The 23,962-nt window shown below is 35.5% G+C and overlaps 1 protein-coding gene across 2 annotated transcripts in view; it reads left to right on the top strand.

Moving 5' to 3' along the window:
- The window catches only part of Gabra2 (gamma-aminobutyric acid type A receptor subunit alpha2), a 117,597-nt gene that overhangs the window by 88,783 nt on the left and 4,852 nt on the right, over window positions 1-23,962 (top strand). For both annotated transcript variants that reach the window (XM_034509296.2, XM_076938622.1), the window contains one exon: window positions 16,933-17,135. In XM_034509296.2, the coding sequence (XP_034365187.1) occupies window positions 16,933-17,135 (203 nt within the window). The remainder of the gene's footprint in view (window positions 1-16,932; window positions 17,136-23,962) is intronic.

Raw genomic sequence — 23,962 nt, 5'->3', positions numbered from 1 at the left:
TTTAATTGGATGAGTTTTGTGATGAAAATTTTTCTAATACATTATTCATCACAAATAACAAAATATTTCCCCAGCTAAATCACCTTTGGGAGCTACAAAAAGTCTCCCAAATGATTAACATTTCAACATTCAACCTACACTTTTTGACAATGCAATTTACAAGAATGGAGGAAAAATGGATTTGATAACAGTGGGGAGTTTGTACAGAAAAGAGCTCTTTTTGCTCTTTTTGCTGTTCTTTTATTGTCATATTGTCATAGTGCCAACCATATTACTTTATCTTAAACTCAAAAAAATTACAATATTACTGTGAAATACAGGAGTAGTCACACCAAGTTTGACTATATCAGATAAAGGAAAACAGATGTCTCAGGCATCTGCTTCTGACTATTTGTGCATCCAACTTTATACCTTAGTGCAGACAGTTCTGAACAACCCTCATTTCATAAATCCTGAGATTAGCCATGAGCCATGCTAAAATTTGGAAATTTCACTTTCGATAAGGAACACTAGAAGTTGGCAGGTTATGTTTGCAAGAGCTTTGTCTTAAGTGATGATGGCATTTCAGGATCCAAATCGTTATCAAATTATGCCTAATTAAAGAGCTGAATCATGTCCTTTGAGACATCTAAGGACAGAGTAGTTCAGTCATGAATATCAAAGGTTTAATTAATCCAGAATTACAGATCTATTTTGAAAAGACTCTCACATTTGTGGAAACAATGAAAGAATGGAGAAGAAACTGCTCCCCCCCCCCTTTCTCCTTTCTAATGACACATGGTAATTTTTCCACCAAGAGGAGAATGAATAGGTGAAAAATAAAACGATTGAGTCTTTTTTAATCCGTTTATGTAATTCAATATTCTTTGGTTTTTTGCAGTCTACCACTAGATGGGACTCTTACATCCTTGGTTTGCATTCTCAGCATCTTTATCCATCATTTATCTAGGGGGCCTAAGGAGCACAGTAAACAAACAAACAGAAGCTATAGAAATCTGCATTAGACAGATTCTATGTGGCTTATTTTTGTTTGTCATTGAAAGTCTATACACTGTATATTTTAATCACCTTTGTAGAGGAATGTCAATGAGGTATAGTATGAAAAAAGGACGATGGAAGAAGAGCTCTATAGTTGTTCAGGAAGTGCAAATGCCAGATGTATTGCTTGCACTACCTAGCCCAGCAATCCAAGAAAACATCAGTTCCATTTTCAGGTGAAAAGGTTTACTGTGGAGTGCTGTGCTGTGCTGCGCAAAAGCCATCATCTTATGTAGGTTAAAATGATGTTTATATTTTGATGCAATTAAACCCCATTGTCACTCTCCAGAAGCAGTTAGAAGATTTAAAAAGTCCCACTCAGCTTTAAAACTCATTTTTCCCCTAAGGATACCCATTTCCTAAGCAATTACAACTGTCCCAACAATTCTATGTTCTTAACATAATAGAGATCTTACAGGCTTCACCAGTAAAATGTACTTCTAGAAAATGATATTAATTTATAACTAATATTGTAAGAAACCAGCTTTTTAAACTATGTGGCAAGGAATTGTGGAGTTTCAAGTCAGGCTATTTGAATTTTGTCTTACATTTACTACTTGATAATGCTCTGATTTTCAGTAAGATACTGAACCTCAATTTATTTCAATTTTCTTGCTTATATATTATAGTTATTGCATCAGTTAATGGATTAAAGATAATCTTAGTGGTGTGTTGATGTTACATTAACAAATGAAAACAAAACACAAAAATACTTTCTTCTTGATTCCTTTGACCAAAACCTTCGAATTTTCCCGTGTGCCTTCCATCTATCTGTGGTTACTGAACTATCTGTAAACTCTCATCTCTCTGCCTGTCTCTTCCTCTTTTCTAAGACTATCTCCTTCCCTCTCCCTTTTTCCCCTTTCTCCCTCTGTCCTCCTCTCTCTCTCTCTCTCTCTCTGTGTGTGTGTGCATGTGCATGTGCATGAGTGTGTGAGGGTGTGTGTGTGTGTGTGTGTGTGTATGAGAGAGAGAAAGGGTATGTTTGAACAACACAATGAATTCTGGGAAAAGCAATAGTCATCATGTTTATAGATTTCTACATCTCTATGCACAAAGTAGATACCTCTGCATTAAATATTATATTTATTCATTTATTCAATCTAAAGAAGTTATGCTTGCCACAAACTTTGATGGGCTTTTCAGGAGTAACAGTAAGCAAAACTGAGATATCTGTCCTCAGAGAGTTGGTGTTCTGTTTGAAGTGAGGGGCAGATAAAGATACCTTACACATTTGATTAACTTTGCTGTTAATATGAAAAATATTCTCTGACAACCCCAAATACTCTCACTGCAGAACTTGAGTCCCACCCCTAACCTCATCAGGTATCTGAGGCTCTGCCAATGTCTGAGCTCACAATAGCCATGGATCTGTATGTGTATGAATGCACTTTTAGTTTCAAATATACTGTGGATTAATTAATGAATTTCATTCTGTCTTGAAAAATCTTTTGATATCTTAAATTTAAGAGTTGCTACATGCTTTGATTTTTAAATTGACCTAAATAATATATCTGTATGAACTTATTAGCACTTTCAATCTTACTATAATTTTGTTAAAAGTTGCATTAAAGCATTAAAATAATTTTATGGTCCGTAGCTTTTCACAAAGTATAGTTAAGGGTTGGGGCTTGAAGTGAGGTTGAAGCAAGTTTAATGATTAAATCAGAAGCATAATTATTAAACAGTTCAAATTCTTGGATTTTCTTTTTTGGATAATTATTTGAAAACAGCAAAGGAAAAGTTATAGATCAACCTTCTAACGGGTTATAGTTCACTGACATCCAGTTCTACTTGTTTTCACGGGTTGTTTCTTAAAAGTAAGATATCGGAACACAGAGGTACAATAGAATATCTAAGTTTCTTACTTAAATTTTCAGACCATGACGGGGTATTTTTGCATTTTCTTACTATAACTTACATCTGCCTCCTCTTTAATTCTCAAAGGTTGCCTATATAATATCAGTGTATTATGCTAGTAAGCATTTATACAGCTTTTCTGATTGCAAATCAGCTATGAATACCCAGAACAAAATGAAATCCCCCAGAAGTGAATGATAGGCATCTGACTAATAATAGGGGTCTTATATTTAAAATCATGTGCTAATGCTATGAGGCTGAACACTTCATATTTCAGTGCTGACATGTGCAGAGTTTGGAATCTGTCTCTCTTATTCTGAAAACAAACCAAAGCTGAACAACAGGAAGACTAAGGTGTCTCGTTGGATTCACAGTGAACTACGATGACAGCCAAAGTGTCATCCCAAATTGCGAAGAGGCAGGCAAACTCAGAGAGACATGGCCAAGAGCTCTTACCTGGAAGAGAAGCTGTGGGAGCCATATGCTGGTTGGAACATTGTCATAGTAATTTTGATGAATTGCTCAGGACTGAATCTGCATTACTGTGAGAATGAGACACTTAACAAGCTATAGTGTTCCTGAAGCATCACAGGTTCATAGATTCTAACTAGATACTGTTATTAGATACTCAAAGAGGATCTGAGAATTATACCAGGGTCAGTGCAACTAATATATAAGAGCTTTCCCCAAACCTCATTCAGATCAAAAGCTTCAGAAAAACAAACTTGGTTAGCTAGAACTTCTCCCTCGCGATAAAAATTAAGCTTTCTTTATCCAGCCCATCTAACTTTTCTGACTTAAGCCAAAATCGGTGATGATTCATAGTCTGTCCATCAGGGATTCATGGAAATTTGTTATGAATGCTGTAGCAATTTGAGCAGCTAGGGCAATGGAGAAATATTTGTGAGGATTGTAACCTGGGACACAGGTTGACTAGCAGAGAGATGCAGTGAATATCTAGAGCCCTCCCCTTAGCTGCTAATCACAGCAGTTCTGGACTCCAACGATCTATAAGAGAACAAAACAGAACACTGGAATTCATGGCAAGTGGGCACTTATAAGTACAGCAAGCATTATTAACACAACTCAGCAAACTTTAAACTAAAGGAGAACAATTAACTAAATCCTGCACTACAAGGTCACCTAAGTTCCCATTCCCAACTCAGTGACAATAATAACAATAAAATTGCATGACATGACAGAAGGTAAAATAAAAATAGAAACAAAAAGTGGCGAAGCCAACACAAAACCATGATTTAGTTGTTGGAATCGTTGGATGGAAAGTTTAACTGTTTGGTACAGCCATTAATATTTAATGGATCTGCTGGTAAGCATAAAGGACAAGAAAGAGCTGAGTAATACAGGCCGAGATGGATGTAACTAAGTAATAATCAAAAGGAAACATAGATTTTATTGTGTGCATGCATGAGTTCCCCAGAATAGAGCGAAAATTAAAAAGGTAACAATAGGAACCATTGAAATTAAAACACAGCATGGAAACAGAGATTCAAGGAAGAAGCTCAGCAGTAAGCTGACTGAAGAAAAGAAAGACGACTGAGTTTCTAGGTACATATCATTGTAAAGTTAAGACAGCTTAATTCAATCAGACAAATAAAATGAAACAATAGTTGGAGAACTGTTACAACTTCAACATATCCTAAATATTCAGAGTTGGAACACAAGACAAAAAGGAAGTAGAAATATAAAATAAATATTTGAGATAATAATGGCTGAAAACTTAGGAATGCTAATTACAGACCAAACCACAAAAAACATTCAGAAAGCCCCAAGAGCAGAAATAAGTACAAATGTATGAAGAACATTCAGAAAGCCGAGTGTGATGCTATACATCTGAGAGCCCAGGCTCCACCTGATGGAGATCTAGTTGGCTCACAGCAAATTTGAACCAGTTTGGTCTATAAAGTAAGTTCTGGGCCAGCTAAAACTACATAGAATGATATGTACCTTAAAAAAAAAAAACAAAAAACAAAACAAAACAAAAAAACAAGCTCCGTAAGTATTCAAACTTCAGTAAAGCAAAAGCATTTATAACCTATTATCGGTTATCAAGCAGCTTGCCCAATTGTACATAGGAAACATCTGTGTTGTCACATTTTAATATCTCTTGGAGAGTTCTCGTTTTGTTGCACTGTGTCCAAAATGTGGGGATTATTTCAGGAAAGAAGTGATAGGTGTCTTGATGTTATGCTAATAAATGTATGCTTTTCCATTCTAGATCACTAGAGAGCAGTTTAAATAGCTATTTATATATTCAATAACTGTGGAGTAAGTTTCTACATTCCAGTAGCTGTTCCCTTTCGTTTTCATTTTTGGAGAGAAGACAGATGGGCTATAATCCATACTGTTTACTGGGGAATAGGATTGTGCAAGTGAGTGTAAAGTGAGCAAGGCAGACAATGACAGAAGGACGTACAACACAGGTCACAGATGATCTCAGGGAAAAGAATGCAAGGGAAGTGTTCATAGCATGGCTCCTACAGAGACAAGAGACTTTGCTCTTTATTAACTTGTGTGTTCACAAGTGACTACAAATTAAAATTCAGTAATTATCAATAATAATTCATTACAAGAATGTGCATGTGTTATCAAAAGTGAAGGACAGGAATGTAAAGGAAGTGCATAAGAGGAAAGAGAAAACATACAGTTCAAGCAAAAGTATGTACATTTACCCAAGCTGACAAAACATTTATGCGTCTGCCCTTGAAGCTAAAATCTGAAATTGGTGTCATTTAGATTGCAGTCACTGTCACTTGAAAAGAGACCTTTAAGAAGCAAAGTATGTGAGTCGGGAAATGAGTTTTGGATATGATAAATCTGTGACCTGCTCATATAAGCCAGAAGCACAACATGTCATTCCTGTGGCCATATTGTAGCTGCACAAGCTGTAAACAGAACCTTCTAGGCCACAATTGTTTCTGTGTTCTCACAAAGTGTGGATTAAGAAAGTATGATATAAGTAGGCTTTAAATAATGATAAATGTGTTGATTGTCTCTAAGATATAGAAGATTCAGTGTTTTAATGGACAGTTGTAGAGGAGCTGTAAGTTATAATTGTAACCTTTCTCAGTGTGATAGTAATGTGTTCTAAACATTATTATGTTATGTTTCAATTGTAACTTTCTCAGTGGTAGTAACATATACAAAGCCAGGCGGTGGTGGCACACGCCTTTAATCCCAGCACTTGGAAGGTAGAAGCAGGCAGATTTCTGAGTTCGAGGCCAACCTAGTCTACAGAGTGAGTTCCAGGACAGCCAGGGCTACACAGAGAAACCCTGTCTCAAAAAACCAAAACCAAAAATAAATAAATGAATATATATAAAAATAAATAAATAAATAGAAATTAAAAATAATATACAGAACATTATTATATTTGAATAAGACTTGAGTATTTTTTTTTGTTCACTGTGATGATTAAAGACAGAATCAAAACATTTTTTTACCAGATTCTTGTTTCTGCGATGTCTAGTAGTAGCCAGCAGGTGGTATCAAACAATTTTACATATCTTCTATTGCAGTTTTTGCTTCTGATTTTTGGGACTTCTTTTTCTAACTTGTGCTACACATGCCAACCCTCTTCCCTCTCCTCTTTCCTCTCTCTTTGTCTCTCTTAATCTGTCCCTTTGCTTACCCACTCTTTCTCTTCCTGTTTGTCTACCTTTCTCCTTGTCTGTCTGTCTGTCTCTGTCTCTCTGTCTCTCTCTCACTCTCTCTCACACACACATACCACACACACACCACACACACACACACACACACAAACACACACACTACAATTAGTTTTACATTATTTAATTTCTTGAATTCACCTAAAGGTTCTTATTCTTTCTTCATATGCAGATATATCTTTTGAAATTAGAAGACCCAGCTTCACACTCTGTTCATTAATTTGGTTTCAATGACAACACTATTAGAGCACAATGTAAAATCCTTACTTAAAAATAATAAAGAAATGGATCAAAACAAAAGAAGAAGCAACAACAAAAATCTCCCAAAATCACAGCTTGCAACTCTGGCAGTGGTAACTCGTCCTTGAGTGGTGTTGAAACCACTCTCTCAGATTTAACTTTCTTCTTTCAACATACATTTTCTCCCAGCTCTTAGGGTTGCCTTGCTTAGAGGCCTTTTATTAAACTCAGGAATTAGAATACTAATTCAAGTTAACAATTTTTCTATAACTACTTATACTATTACATAAAACGAAACCAGGATAACTCACATATTCACGTATATGCAGAGATTTTTAAATGATGAAGCACTTTAAGGTCCTTGCCTTCATGTTTTACTGAGAAACATTTAGTTCTCCCAGAGAGAGAACTAGCTGTGCATTGCAGAGGTCACACCAAGGTGAGAAGGAAGATCGCTGAAGTGATGTTATGAGAACAGTCATTTACAGAGGGCATGATGAGCTGGCAAGATGACACTGTTGGAAGACACTACAAACTTTTTGAGCTTTCCAGATAAGTGCATCACTTCTTAATGTTCTGCTCTTTCTGTTTACATTGTAATGAGAACCATCTGGGTTGAACCATTAGACAGAAAAGCTGGCATATGAAAATCTCATCCTTCTCGTGAAAGGGAAAATGGAAGAGATTTGGGGGAGGGCAAGAGGAAGGCACTTTGCAGATGAAGTGAACACTGTCTTTGTCAAATTCAAAAACCCTCTGAAAGCAAATGAAAGGTACATAGGGGAAATGTTTGAATACGGTAAAAAGCTAATGTCTGTATGGAAGACTCATATTGAATTGGCTGTCACAGGGTATTCACTTCAGTGAATAGACCTGACACTAGATTTAACTATGAGTACAAGCTTTGAAAGAAAATTAAGCTTATGATTTTCGGTCATTTGAATGATACTTAGTTTTTTAAAAAAATTAATAAAGTATGATTACATCACTTTCCCTCCTTTTTCTCCTTCCCAACCCCTCCTTGTCCTCTCCTTCCAAACCCTTACAGACACATCCCAAACTTCCTTGAAATTTAATATCCACTTTTCCTTTAATTATTGTGGGTACGTGTGTGTGTGTGTGTGTGTGTGTGTGTAACTAAATAATTACATGTTTCAGAATTTGTAAAGTCTGACTTATGGGCATATGATTTTAGGGTTGACCATTCTTTTTAGATAACCAACTAGGGTTCATGCTCTGTAAAGTCCAATTTTCCTTCTCTTAGCAGTCTTTAGTTGCCTGTAGTTCTTTGTCTATAGGTAAGTACACATGATATTCCTCTTTTCAACTTAGAATTTCAAATCAATGACATTGCTATTATCTAGGTCTTGTCTGGGAGACCACATTGTTGAGTTATTATAGGTAAAACATCGTTGTCATTTCTAGGAAAAACAGTCTCCCTGTTGATTTTCTGTTTCTCTGGCTCTTACATTCTTTATGTTCACTCTTCTGTGAGGTGACCTAAGCCTTAGGTGTGGGAGTTCTTGTTGGTGTATCCACCAAGCCTGGGTTTCCAATGACCTCTGCATTATGACCTATTGTGGTTTTCTATAATAGTCTTTATTTACTGCAAAGAGGAGCTTCTTTAACATGTGGTGAAAGAAACATTTTCCTGTGTATGTAAACATAAGTCCTAGAAAGAATGTCACCGGTGGGTGCATCCTTAGGGAGAGCTTACCATGATGGTAATTGTTATAGTTTTTGATGTCTTAACAAGGTAGAACAGTTGATGACCTCCTGTCTTAGCAACTCTCACAGTATTTTCTGGGACTATGGGAGATAGACTGCAGGAAAGGGGCTTTTAGATGAGATTCAGGTCAAATCTCTGAGCTCTATGTTTGACGTATGTGGTTTCTTCCATAATAGAAGCTCACCTTCAATCTGTGACAGGCAACCAAAGAACAGCAGTATTTTATAAGTTAAGCGAACTTCTCTGACCTATAGTTTGAAGGAAGATTTCTCATGACTGGTACTAAGGTTTTGTTATTCTCGTGTGAAGGCTCTTGTGTGAAATATGAGTTGCTTATGTGGCATGTGTAGCTATATATGTTTATGTACACACATAGATAAATATATGCACATTTGTCCTCTATTATATCATTCTAGATAGGTATAAATTATGACTTTTGAGATTTAATCTAACAGTATAGAGTAATCTGTACCTCTTCCTTTCCTCTATTTGACTTTTCTTCCAACTTTCCAATTAAAGACTCCCTCTTCAGTTTTTCCCTTTTCTCCCTCCGTACCACTTTTACAGTAGTTCCCTCTCTAGTACAACCCCAAACCTCTTTACAGCTAAGTGAGTTTTGCAATAAATAAACTTAGCATTAGTAAATATTAACATATCCATTAATTGTCAGGAGTTATACTTAACTAGAAATGAAGTATGAGATCAAATGCCCATTTTGAGATTAATTCACTTATTCTAATTAATAGCAACAACAAAATCAAAAAGCAAACAAACACAATATAAAGTAGATCACTGCCAGAAAAGTTATAAAATTAATACATTTCTATAGAATTATAAAAATAAATATAAAATATAATATATAGTGTTATCCTCTTATAATCTATTTTTATAGAGTTTAATATTTTACTTTATATTAACTTTTATGTCTAATTATTTATTTATTTTTATTTGTTTGAATGTCTTGCCTACTGTACATATGAGACCACATGTATATCTGGTGCCCATGGAGGCCAGAAGATTGCATGGAATACTTTGGAAATGGGTTATAAATGCCTATGAGGTGTTATGTTGGTGCCACAAACTGAACTCTGGTCCTCTGGATGGACAACCAATACTTTTATCTACTGACCTATCTCTACAGTTCCTCTCTTTATTTTAGAAGCATAAAAAGAAAATGGGAAAAATGAGGATGTGTGGTCTAACTGGGAGATAACTATCTGCCTACCTACCTATGAATCTATGTATCATCTATCTATATCTATCATCTATCAACCATCTGTTTCTATAAACGATCTATTTATTATCTCTCTATATATAAATGTATTATCTATCATTTATCTATCATCTATCTATCTTCCTGTGTGTACCTGTGAGTCTCTCTGTCTCTCTCTCTCTCTGTCTCTCTCTCTGTCTCTCTGTCTCTGTCTCTGTCTCTCTCTTTCTGTGTGTGTGTGCACACGTGTGTGTGTATGTGTGTGTGTATTTGGGTGGGTGTGGTGTGGTGTGTTTGTGTGTATATTTTTCTTAATTGAACATAAGCCACATAGGCTGACCCAAAGACATGGAGTATCTACCAAAAACTCTACTGTCAGGCAGGAGAAGCTTCCCCTGGAATTATAAGTCAGGTTAGCCCACATGGATTCCAGAATAATATACTCTACTGTAGTTTCCCTTAGTTTCCTACTATAGGCTGAAAGTAAGTCCCTATAGCTGAGGAAACCACATGCTTCAACCACAGAACTCAGACAATTTGACCTGGATCTAACCTGAGAACCTCCTTCCTGCATTGTGGCTTCCATGGTAGCAAAAAGTACTATGTCAGCTGACAAGGAAGGGAAGCTATCAACAGATCTACACCACTAAAACAAGGAGCTATAACAATGAGCAGCTAACCCTAAGAGTAAAACAGGGACAATCATATCTTGATGGTAACTGACTGTAGTCATTTAGACTTAAGGCTTGCTCAACAGGATAGAAATCATGAGTGATATGGAACTTAGCCAATGATCCAGGGCTGAAGAGGTCACAGATCTTAGAGGAGAATCTTTTACTAGCATGTTTCTAGACCAGCATAATTTTTAGCTTCATTTTACAATGCATGCTTATACCATAGATAAGAGTTTCTTTTGTCAAAGAAGCTTCTCATAGTAGTAAATGAAGACTGTTACAGAAACCACAATAGATCATAATGTCCAGATCTACGAATCATGGGAAACCCAGCTTCAGCATAACTCCAATCCCTAAAGCTCAGGGAACATCCCTGGAGAGAGGAGAGGTAGATTGTAAGAGCCAGAGAACCAGGAAATGTCCTGTGAAATCATGTCTTCTAGAAATGACAAGGAAGTTGTACCCATGATTCTTCAACAATACAGCTGCCTAAAAATTACTTGGACAGTAACAATATCACTAGGATGCTGAAGTGGAAGGAAGCAATCTTAAGTAATTTCACACACACACACACACACACACACACACACACACACACACATATATATAAAACTATGGGCAACTAAGAAATTGTTAGAGGGAACATTAGCCTCTTCCACGCATGAGCACCTAGTTACTCATCCAATTCCGAGTCATCAAACCTTAACTCGTATATGAACAACCCATACACTACTAGATTTAGAAGCTTATATCTTTAGAATCATATGTATGCTTCTAATCTAATAGTATGTGGCTTATATGCATATGACTTATACATAATTACATATATATGTGTGCATGTAACAATAATAATTAAAGGAAACATCAATTTATGATAAAGTGAAGTGTGAGACATGAGAGGAATTTGAGGGAAGGAACATGGAAAGGGAAAAGAGAAGGAGGGAAATGAAGGTATATTCTATTTAAAATTCTTAATAAAAGAATAAAATTAAATGTGTGAATATTCAAATTAACAATGACTTTCAGCTTACGTTTTAGTATAAAAATTATATGGTCCATTTGTTTTTATCTAGTAGAAGTATTTAAATATATGTGATAATATAAAAAGTACTACAATATTAATATCAGATATATTTCATTTCTACTTTAAATCGGGGTATTGTATTCTTTTCTAAAATAATTTCTGTAGTGTGTTCAGTCTAATTTCTTTTACTGAGTTCATTGAGACATATCTGTGTCAACATACAAACAGAACTGACTATGCTCTCATTACACTTAATTAGTATCACTTCCTTAACCAAACTGTCTCATGGACATAATCAGTTTGTAGCTCTATATCCTCATTGCCACAATGTCCTGTTGTTCATATTATAAATAAATTAGAATTTTTCAATATCTGTTTTTTAAAGGTCAATTTGTCTTTTCTTTCAAAGAACTGTTTATACAATTGTATTCCTGAATTAATTATGCTTTATCCTTTTGTCATATCGGTAATACATATTGGTCTAAGATTATTATATTATGAAAAATAAACATTAAAGTAGCATTTATACATAGTGAACCAGACTTTGTGATGTGTCATTCACCATATTACACTGAAATATTTTAAAATTATAGTTGTTTTCTACCTAAGAAAAAGGAATAAACTTTTTTATATAACTTTATCAGAGCCATACTGGTGACAAACAGTAAATACAAGGTTAAGAAGTGGGGCCATCTGAGTGCCTAGCCTCCTGAAACAGTGATCCACATGGCTTTGTTCTATCTAGAAGTAGAAGGAAATGTCACAGGGTAATTTCTTTTAAAATGTTGGGAGAGGTGACAACTACAAACAATGGAAAGGAGTTCTGAAATTATACCTATTCATAAAAACCATTTAAAAGAACTATCAAAATTCATGAAAATTAACATTTGCAGAACTTTGGAAATTACCTAGTAGCAGCAATCCAGGATACACTTATTTAAGGAAGAAAGAATAGATATTGTTGAGAATAATAAGCTTTGAGCTAATGTATGGTATGTAGGTCTCTTTGCTCACATCCCAGCTAAATGTGAACCATAAATTTAACAATCTGCCTTCTTCAAGCTAGAGAAAGTAAAACATCATTCAGAGATAATGAGTGGGATGGAAGGATGGCTGTGTGAATACAATCTTTGTTGTAAGATAACTTGAATTCACATTCCCATGCATCAAGAAAGTTTCTGAAAGTCCAGTGGTGGGAGGTAGAAACAAAAAGATTTATATGGGTTTTTTGGTCATCCATTTTTGACAATTGATGAGTTCTAGATTCAATGTGACACCCAACCTCAATCAAGTAGGATGGGGAAAGTTAAATGAAGACATCTAAGGTATCTACCTGTCTCCATAGTGCAGACAAAGGTATTTGCGCGTGCATTGAATACATGCATACAACACACACACACACACACACACACACACACACACCTATTCATACACAAAAGAGATAAGCATTGTATATACTTCATAGTGAGTCCCTGGAAGACCACTCCAGAGGGGTCTTTGTGTATTTGTTTCCCCAACTCAAAACTTTCCTGATGTCAAATTTAGAATCTGGTGGGTGAGAATATACAGTAAAAATATTTTCAGGCATAGGCTTTAGGGTTTAGAATTCCTCAAGGCAACAAAAAATAATTGTAGCAAACCATGAATCAATCACAAATATTGTGAAGGAAGGCTTGAGAATAAGTTGTACATAATATGTGTAACTAACACTGTCATCTTTCTTAGAGTCTGTAAGGTCACATACTGCCAGGGTTATATGTATACTTAGGAGTCATCTGTAAAAAGAAAAGATGTTCTAATTTCTGCTTTACTTTAAGAGTCTACACAAGAAGAACACTTGTCTTTGAATGTTGAAAAACAGTGTTTATGTATTAAACTATACATGGGGATGCTTGGGAGAGATTAGAGTGTTTCTGGTTTTAGGCATTCTAGGAAACTTTGCATTCATAAGATAGGTGTCCACCAAGCTGACAAACAGACTTCAGTGTCCCAAACTAAGACATGAATACAAACAAATAGATGATGTTAAGATAATACACTAAAAAACAAAAAGCAAAACTGATGTTGACATGAAAGAGGTACTCAACATAATTACCATTTAACAGTTGTAAGTAATGATAGAGACCAGAAGACATTCAGATCTCATGGTCAGGATGTTGAAAGAAAGAATGTCTCCCAATAATTCTAAATTTTCAAAACTAAATTTTGCAATTTAACTAAAAATTCAAATATTGCTCTTATCAGAATAGTGACAACAATAAAAAGAGTGAAAATATATGAAGTAAATATATGTATGATGTATCAGATTTTATCCTCAGCATCTAGTTAACTTCAGAAATCTATATAAAAGTTCAGTAAATGTTGTTATTAGAAAAACTTGAGTAAAATATCATCAACCTGAATGGAAACCTGCTGGATAATAACTCAAATCCACAACAGAAATAAAAAAACTAACAGTGAACATTGCTATGTGAGAAATGTAAAAAAAAATAGTTAAACTATATATTTTTTCTTTGCCATCTTGTTTTACTCAGATTTTAATGAGAAATACACAATGTGAGAGTTATATATTCCTATGAAACAAGCATAAATATATATTGGCATCATATGTGATGGAATTACAGTAAGACAAAATGTGTATGCTGTTGATATTTAGTTTTCATTAATGTAAATTATATTATTATAAATTTTAGTGCCCAAGATAACAGCTATGAAAATAGTTCAAAATAAAATGCTAAAATGTTCTGTTTCTTTTAACAAAATGGGCATCCATATACTTTATAAATATAGAGTTCATTTTTGATGTCTCAGTGTCTAAGATGAGGTGGGTCCATTTGCTTAGCTTCTAGTGAGGGACTAATGGCATATGACATCAGAATAGTTGAGAATGCTTCCTGATAAAATCAATAGTGAGACAGAAAGCCAGGGCTATTCAAGGACATGCCTTGAACTCTCTGTCTCTTCTGGGTCTTGTGCTCCCTCTCCTCTCTCCTTTCTCTTACTTGTTCTGCTTGCCTATTTTCTTTTTTCTTTTCTGGCTTGGTCTCAGTCAAACTCTCATATGCATTACTTTAATGCATTTGGTGAGCAACATTTGTATGGTCCAGTCATTGTCAAACTGATCCTTTCTCCAAGAGATTCCAACACTTCAACCATCTTGTGGATACCCTTCTTGGTTACCCTGTCCCATGATTCTTCCCCCATTTTTTCTCACATTCTCCTTTGAGCAGATGGGGCCCCCTAGGTATCCCCCTACCTGGTCTCCTCAAGTCTCTGTGAGGCTAGGAGCTTCCTCTCCCACTGAGGCTAGACAAGGCAGCCTAGTTAGAAGATATCCCATATACAGGGAACCACTTTTGAGATAGACCCCATTCTAATTGTTGGTGACTCACAGGAAGACCAAGCTGCCCACCTGCTACATATGTGCTTGGAGGTCTAGCTCCAGCTCTTTATGTTCTTATATTGGTGGTTCAGACTCTGAGAGACCCAAGCATCAAGGTTAGTTGACTCCATTGGTCTTCCTGTGGAGTTCCTATCCCTTTTGGGGCCTACAATCCTTCCTCCTATTCTTTCATAAGAATCTCCAAGCTCCATCCACTTGTTTAGGTGTGGATGTCTTCATCTGTCTGAGTCAGCTCAGGCATCCTCTCAGTGAACAACATATTCCTGTCTACAAGCATAACAGGATATCATTAATGATGTTATGGATTGGTTCTTGCTCATGGGATGTCCTGTTATTGGTTGGTCATTTCCTCAGTCTCTGCTCCATATCCCATGCCTGCATTTCTTGTAGACAGGATACATTTTGGGTTGAAAATTTGTGGGTGGGTTGGTGTCTCTATCACTTCACTAAGTTTCCTGCCTAGCTACAGAAGGTGGCCTCTTCATGTTCCACATACTCAATGTTGTGAGTCACATTTAAGGTCACCCATTGATTATTGGGTTGATCTCATACCTCATGATGATATCTGTCTCATTGTGGAGATGCCTCCCACTTCCTCACTCCTATCAGTTGCACATTTCCAATCATTTTCATAGCCATCTAGCCATCTCACCTGTTCTTTCCCACACCTGATCCTGAATCCCTGATCCCCCTCCCCACTCTCCCTCTCTCCCTCCCAATTTAGAGGCAGATGGAGGCATTTTCTTAATTGAGGTTTCCTTCTGTTGAATGTCTTTAGCTTGTGTCAAGTTGACATAAAACTATCTCGCATACTACTTAGCTGTTTTCTTGGTGATGTGGACTTATTCATGCTGTTTAACTACTGTATCACTGAGCAAAATATTCAAGCCATTTTTTTTTCTTTCAAATATCCCTGATGTATGCAATTAAACTTTTTTTTGGACTTTGAGTTGATTATAGCCATTTGAGTGCTTACTGTCTTCTCTTTCTCCCATAAATGCGAGTTGCTTGACACCAGCAAAAAGAGCTTTAGGAGAAAGGAAATATTTTGGGGAAGAAAGAAGGAACCAAAATATATAAACTATCCTTTAATTTATGTTTTTTAAAAATTCACACATGAATACTATTTTTCCATAATTTCTACCTGTCCTTTTAACCCTTTGGAATCCTCTTATGTCCACCACTTCCTCTCAAATTTATGATTCTTAAAACCATTGTTATATATAAACCAAAAGACAGACACAAAGAGAAAGCCTGTTGAGTCAATTTTGTGTTGCTTATATATGTATGTGTTTAGAAATGAACACATACATTGCGTTACCTGTCAGGAGCTTGTTCCTGGAGAAGTCTGGTTCTTCTTTTTTCTATAGCAATTGACTCCCAGAAATTTTTTTTGCCATGGAATGGGGCTTTATGGTTATTTTAAAATGGATATTTCTATCTTACAAAGTTTTGGCTTAGTAGTTTGTCTTATTTCAGACAAAATTTAAGTGATGCTGCAAGAAGCCGCCTCCTCAAAGCTCAGCAAGCAGAGTTAATTCCACACTTACACAGCCATCCTTAAAGGAGAAACATCTTAAACGCTTCTAATCATATTTATGCTATAATAACTGTGAGGATTTGGCCAGGTGCCTTAGCATGATTCATCTATAAAAAAAAAAAAAACAGATTGTGAGGTATTGTGGATGAGTTTTTAATACGAATTGAGCTGATGAATAACAGGTCACTCGGAAGTGCCTGCATGTCATCATAATTAATGGTTTTTATTATTCATTATTAGTGATTTTTAGTACTACCAGTCTTTTAAAATAACAAATGTACTTAAGAGAAAGTGGAGTTGATACAGAATGAAGTTAAAAAATAAAGGCACTTTCAGGGTCTGTTTGTTGTCTCTGCTTCAAGACGTATGATAACTAAGAATAATGGTCTTGCTCTGTTTTCTAACACTTGCCTAGTGATTAGAAATGACAACAAAAGTTGTTTCAAGGGAAAGAAAAGAATAACTTTGGGCTAGTCTCTCTCCCAATCACTGATTGTGCTCTGGTGTCTGTCTCTTCGTTTACAGGAGTAACAACTGTTTTAACAATGACAACGTTAAGCATCAGTGCTCGGAATTCCCTCCCCAAAGTGGCTTATGCCACTGCCATGGACTGGTTTATTGCTGTTTGTTATGCATTTGTCTTCTCTGCCCTAATTGAATTTGCAACCGTTAATTACTTCACGAAAAGAGGATGGGCTTGGGATGGGAAGAGTGTAGTTAATGACAAGGTAAGTGAGAGCCCCTTCTAATCTTATCTAAGAGAATTTTGAATGTATTCAGACCTGCTGAAGAATCCTTCCTAAAAACTGAAATTAACGGGGGCTGGTAAGAGCATTGATTGCTCTTCCAGAGGTCCTGAGTTCAATTCCCAGCAACCACATGGTGGCTCACAACCATCTGTAATGAGATCTCACGACCTATTCTGGTGTGTCTGAAGATAGCAACAGTGTACTCACATATAAAATAAATACATTACAAAATTTTTTTTGAAAAAAAAATGAAATTAAGTATCAATTTTGAGAAGTTTGTTCTTGCCTGAAATCCTTTAAGGATTCCTGTCATAGTGACACCTTTTAAATCAATTCCTCAGTTTCTGTGGAGTTCTGTGTACAACATTATTGTGGGTTCACACATGACTTCCCTCAATCTTTGCAGTAAGGAGGGTCTCCTCTTAATTATAATCTTCCACAGTGAATAATATCAAGTTTATCAAAGGTGTTGACTTGCTCCAGCTCATATAATTGACCAGTACATTTACTGGAACCCGGTTCTGTCTTCTGAAAAAGTTTATGCCTTCAGACCACCAACAATATATTATAATAGGGCCTTGGAAAGTACAATGGGCATTAATTTTATCTAGTGAAGACTTCATGGCTCTGTTAATGGGTCAACAACTCTTCACATAGTCATATCTCTGTCACTGCTTTGTAAAAGTGAAGGTAGAATTTTCCTCTTTAATGTAATATGAAATAAATGTATAAATACTGAAATATCCAAGGATTTTCAGTTGGTCATGTAGTCTAATCGGGGAAACTCACTTTCAGTGTTAATCCTTAAGATTATTGATATATATATATCTTTTCATATTTCAAGTCCTTAGGCTAATGAGATATTTGTGCATAGATACACTGGTGGCTTCCTGTCCAATTTTATCAATTGATATCTGCCTTAGGAAACAACTTTGTACATATTTTTTATGTGATATAAATATTTTAAGTACTAGAAGAAACTTCTATTTGGAAAGTTCCATTAAACACTATAGTATCTAAAATTTCCCATAAATTTTGGAACACCATTATTGTGGTTTTATTTTTGATTTGTTTTTGAATGAATATAAATATTTATATATTTAATTTCTACCTATTTTACAGTTTGCACATGCAAAGGTTTAATGATAGAGTTTAAGACACCTGTCCTTTTTTCTCAGTTATAAGCTATAGAAGTTCTAATTATAGTTGCTAGTTTGTTTGTAAGTTGTGTTTGCTTACTAACAAGAGTAGGTATAAGATATTGAGTGAGACTTCTCAATTTTCTATGCTTAACTTCTAGTTGATTCCAGTACTCTTGATCTCTGCTGCTTTCATTTCCAATATAGTGAATTCCCTCTTCTTTGTATGTGATTACTTCTCTTTAGCTATTTGGTTGTACATACACTTTCTCTGTAGATGACCTGACTATGACAGTGCACCACAGGCTCTTTCAGAGTTTTGGTTGACTGAAGTTTTTATTATAAATTTTGTAGTACATTGATGAGTGAATTTATTTATCTCAACTGAAAAGATTTAAAACCTCATAAGTGTTTTTTCTGAATACGCCATTCAGATTTTATTAGATTCAATAGTTTGTGGAAAATAAAATACAGAGGTTTTGTCTTTTCACAGTCAGTTGTCTGTGGACAGTCCTTCCTCTCGGCATTTATAACTCAAGAGAATGCAGGTTTGTTGTCAGTCAATACAGAGAATATCCAGAGCTCATTCAATGACTCATGAAATAAAATATTAGCTTGCCATGTTAAAAAAATACTTAGTTATACATGTTTTTAATATGTGTTGAAAACAAGAAATGTGTACTGAAATTTTGTGTGTCTAGAATCAGGGCTTTACATGAAAGATTATGAACAAATGATCTTGAAAGATCTTTATGCATCAGCTACTTTGAGCTCTAGGATCTTGATGGACCTTTATATCAGGTTTAGCTTCACTTGTGACATTAGCAAAGCAAACTTAATTCTAAAAGTATACATCTGATCAAAGAGTCAAAACTGAAAGGAGGGGTCTTCCAGAGACTGTTCACCTGGGTATCCATCCCTTATGCACTCACCAAAGTTAGATGCTGATGTGGGTGCCAGGAAGTGCATGCTGACAAGAGCCTGATATAGCTGTCTCCTTAGAGGTCTGCCAGACATATTTAGAGGCAGATGCTCACAGCTAACCATTGATCTGATCAAGAGTTCCCAATGAAGGAGTTAGAAAGAAGACTGAAGGAGCAGAAAGAGTTTGTGGCCCCATGGGGAGAGCAACAATACCAACCAACCAGAGCTCCCAGGGTCTAAACCACCAACCTGGGAGCACATAGAGAGGGACACATGGCCCCAGCTTTATATTTAGGGAAGGATGACATTGTCAAGCATAGGTGGGTTAGGAAGTCCTTGGTCTAGTAAAGGATGGACACCCCAGTGTGGGGTAAATCGTGGGTGGGAATGGGAGTGGGAGAGTGGGTGGGGGCATATCCTCATAGAAGCAGGTGGAGGGGGATGGGATAGGGGTTGCTGAGGGAATGGGAAAAGGGGATTACATCTGAAATATAAATAAAATATCCAATAAAAATTTTTTTAAAAAGAAAAAAGTCATATTCTAAAAGGACACACAGTGTCTTTTTACAGAGCATCCAAGTACTTCTAAAACAATGTATAGCCTCTGGCTCTTCTCTATCCCCAAACTAATCTTAAGCTTCTGTTGCTGAAGCCTCTTTGGTGGGAGAATTTCTCAGACTTTCTCCATTGTTACTTTTTTGTTCTATTGCTCCCATTTACCTGCCTTGTTCATATTTTAATAATTAATTTTAAATATTTTAAAATATCAATACTCTTGCCTTATAGTTCATGTCACACCAGTAGAGAACCGCCTATCCTGATCTAACATTGCAATCATTGAGAAGTACCTATGCTGATTTAATATTGCAGTCCTTGAGAACTGCCCACACTCAGATATTTAAAATCATTTCCAAATTTTCTGATTAAAAAGTCAAAGACTAGGGCTGAAGTGATGGGTCAGCAGTTAAGTTCTGGCTGTTCTTCCAGAAGAACAAAGTTTGGATTCCCAGGTCCTGCATGTTAGCTGACAGCTTTTTGAACCTGCAATCTCAGGAGATCTGATACCCACTTGTGGCCCCCGCAGGCCCTGGAAACACAGTCAGTACACCTGTATATATGTAGAATATCACCCATACATATCAGATACAAAAAATATGAATGGACAAATGAATAAATAAATATTTAATTTTAAAAAGTCAAGGACTTAGAAAGCTGGGACAGGGTAACTGATTGTGCTATGTGTCTGGCCAACTGTCCAGCATAGGTAAGTCTTTTGACTCAATGTTCTTAACAATGAAAGTGTACCAGTAACCTCAGCCTAGATTAACTCAGGAGTCCTGAAACACTGGAATTCCTAGTGTTAGTGTGTAACAGCGATGTCTGTAAAATTGTTATAATTAGGCAATAATGTAATAATTAATAATCATGGCTATTATCAACCTCTACACCCTGCCTTCCCCCAGAAGACACAGAAAACAACAACAATAACAACAACAACAACAACAACAGTAAAACAAATAAAACCCAACCTTATCTCCTTATTTGTCTTTTCTCTGTTTTTATATAGGTACTTACCAGCAATTGATACCTCAGTTAGGGGCATGACAAAATATCACATTCCAACAAACAGGACATTTATTTTTAGTATCTACTACTAATTATACTCATTATCCTTCTTACAAACCTTATGCTGTATCTCACTATTAGTTTATAGTTCATTTACTGCCTCCTATTTTTAATGTTTTTTGAAATGCACATTGTCATCTTAAGGCAACCTAAAACATTAGTGTAGATCATTTTTCTTTTCAGTTCTATAGTCAACTGCTGAAGGTATAATTTCAAGACTAATATGGACACATAAGTAGTTTTCTCATCGATTTATTTATATGATGAATGATAAGTAGAATTTCTAAAAGTGTTATGCATTTATATGCTTGTAAACAACTTTAATTTAAGTCTAGGGTTATTTTAGCAAAATTACTTGGTCAGGGACACACATTTTACAAGTGTTGAAACTGAAATACAAACTCTCCATGGTTGGTGCTCATATTCTAACTCTTCATATAACAAATCATAGTTAAATCACTAGAAATCTTATGTGTCTTCATGTCTCTAACATCAGACAGGCTGCCCCTCCTTGGTGCAATAGCCTCTTTTCTTCTCTGACTTCAAATTACCTAAAATGTCTTATCTTGACCTCAACATTTCCAGATTTACATAAATTGAGCCCCTTCATTGCTTTCCAAGAACGACTGACACTAACATTTGTACCAGTTTATTGAATCATGATTTTATTGTAAATAATTGCTTTTACCACTCGATTGCAACAGTTAGTGATTGTGATTTTTGTCACCTACCATGCTGTCTAGCACATTGCTCTTAGCTCTGTGTTTAAGCGTTGTTTGCTTCAGTTCAATTTCTTGAGATTGTTTTCATTTATAAATCCCACACATTAAGTTCAAACTGGCCAACAGAGCAGAAAACACGCAGAAAATAAATAAATAAATAAATAAATAAATAAATAAATAAACCACCCAGATATAACATTGTATTACACAAACTTATGGAATGAGGCATTGTTCTTTGATCCACCCTAATAATTTGCAGGTAACACCACACTTTAAAGTGTATTTGTTCATTTGTTTTTCACCTCTAAATTAAAGTTTTTATTTTGTTTTATTTATGTATATTTTTGTCTGCATGTATGTTTGTGTACAGTGGATGCATGGTGCCCAGGGAGACCAAAGAACACATGATATCCCTGGAACTGCAGTTACAGGTGGTTATTCTTTTCAATGTGGGTGTTAGGAATCGAACCCATGTCTTCTGGAAGAGTAGCAGTGCTCTCAATCATTAATTCATCTCTCCAGTCCCTTCATCACATTTTGACAACATCTTATTTCAAAAAAAAATTTATAATTTTCAGATGACTTTAAAAGAGTTTATAAAATACAATTATAATATTTTATAATAAAATTATAAAGGAGAAGAAGGAAATTAGAATCAAAGAAAACTAAGTTCACCTATCTTCTATTAGCTGGCTCATTGATAAGAATTCACAGCCTTTCACATTGTAAGGTCGTTGTTCAACAGATCTGCAGGTGGGTTTGGGGAGTTATGTTTTTAATCAAAAAGAGCAAAATTAAACTTTCATAAAGAAAATATTTATTCTGTATTAGAATTGCTTTTATGATAGAGTGATCTGGTTGCTTTAGCAAGTGATACCAACTATTTCACAGTAAATGGTTCAATGAACTTCATATTAATGTTTATTGTAGTCCCTTTAATGTAAGGTGAAGGCATTATATTACACCCAATTCACTAAAGGCAATTCTTCAAGGAGCTAAACTAGTATGGTCCAAGTATGATGTTTTCTCATGGTTCAGCTTACGCCATGCAAAGCCTTTACAGTACTTGGGAAAAAGCAGATGGACCATTTAACCTCCACACACTCTCCTGTATGTATAAACGTTCTCGGTCATGATGGTAAGTCAGTTAATGAAAGCACTCTCTGGTCAGAGAAGCTGGTTTTGTTTTATAAGTAATCAACTTTCCAGTACCCCAAAACAAACAAAAACAAAACTACCACCACCACCAACACCAACAAAACAGAAAGAAAGAAAGAAAGAAAGAAAGAAAGAAAGAAGAAAGAAAGAAAGAAAGAAAGAAAGAAAGAAAGAAGAAAGATAGGGAGGGATGGGAGGAGAGAGGAAAGAAAGAAAGAGAAAGAAAGAAAAAAGAAGTAAAATAAAGAAAGAAATGAAAGAAAGAAAAGAAAGAAAGAAAGAAAGAAAGAAAGAAAGAAAGAAAGAAGAAAGAAAGAAAGAAGAAAGATAGGGATGGATGGGAGGAGAGAGGAAAGAAAGAAAGAGAAAGAAAGAAAAAAGAAGTAAAATAAAGAAAGAAATGAAAGAAAGAAATGAAAGAAAGAAAGAAAGAAAGAAAGAAGAAAGAAAGAAAGAAAGAAAGAAAGAAAGAAAGAAAGAAAGAAGAAACAGTTCTCGTATTGTGCTCTATAAGTTTCTTCACTCAGAGTTTTTAGGATTTATTAAACTAGTTTTGTTTACGTCCCTTAATTCTCTATCCAGTGACTTCTGTGTTTTTCCCTCCTTTCTTCTATGATATTGCCTGAGTCCTGGAAAAGAAGATTTGATATAGATGCCCCATTTAAGAATCAACACTCCTGTTCACTTAGCCTCAACATTTTGATCAATTATGAGTCTCTGCATTAATCAATGACCATGAAACAAAGAAAAAAACTTAATATTAAAAGCAGCACACAACTCTGGGCATCAAAATAAAAATGTAGAAGGACATTTAATAGTATAAATTTTTATCTAAGTAAAAATAGTATGTTCCTCCCTGGGAGACAAATTCTTCATCAATAGTAAACACTATGAAAACTAGCCATGAAGGAAGAGTTCTCCTGGTCAGTGCGAATCTAATTTCACTAAAGCTTCTTCATGTTATAAGTCTGCTATGAACCCACTAACATATTTCTGTCTGTACAGTTAATTTTAAACAAAGAGGGGTGGTTGGAATTTAGAATCACTGTTATTTTTCAAGTGCACCGAGAGGAACCAATTTTCTTTAAATAAGAATTTGTAATATCATGAGTCAGGAAAGCTGTGCTCTGCTGTGGCTCAGCTAGAGGAGATGTGACGTCATATGGATGCTCTGCACTTAATTCAGTGAACTTTTTAGAGTTTGCCTGGCAGAAGTAAGTTTCTGGAAAGACTGGAT

The sequence above is a fragment of the Arvicanthis niloticus genome, chromosome 7 (genome assembly GCF_011762505.2).
Source record: "Arvicanthis niloticus isolate mArvNil1 chromosome 7, mArvNil1.pat.X, whole genome shotgun sequence".
NCBI classification, from domain to species: Eukaryota; Metazoa; Chordata; class Mammalia; order Rodentia; family Muridae; genus Arvicanthis; species Arvicanthis niloticus.
This window is presented reverse-complemented; position numbering and strand designations above follow the sequence as displayed.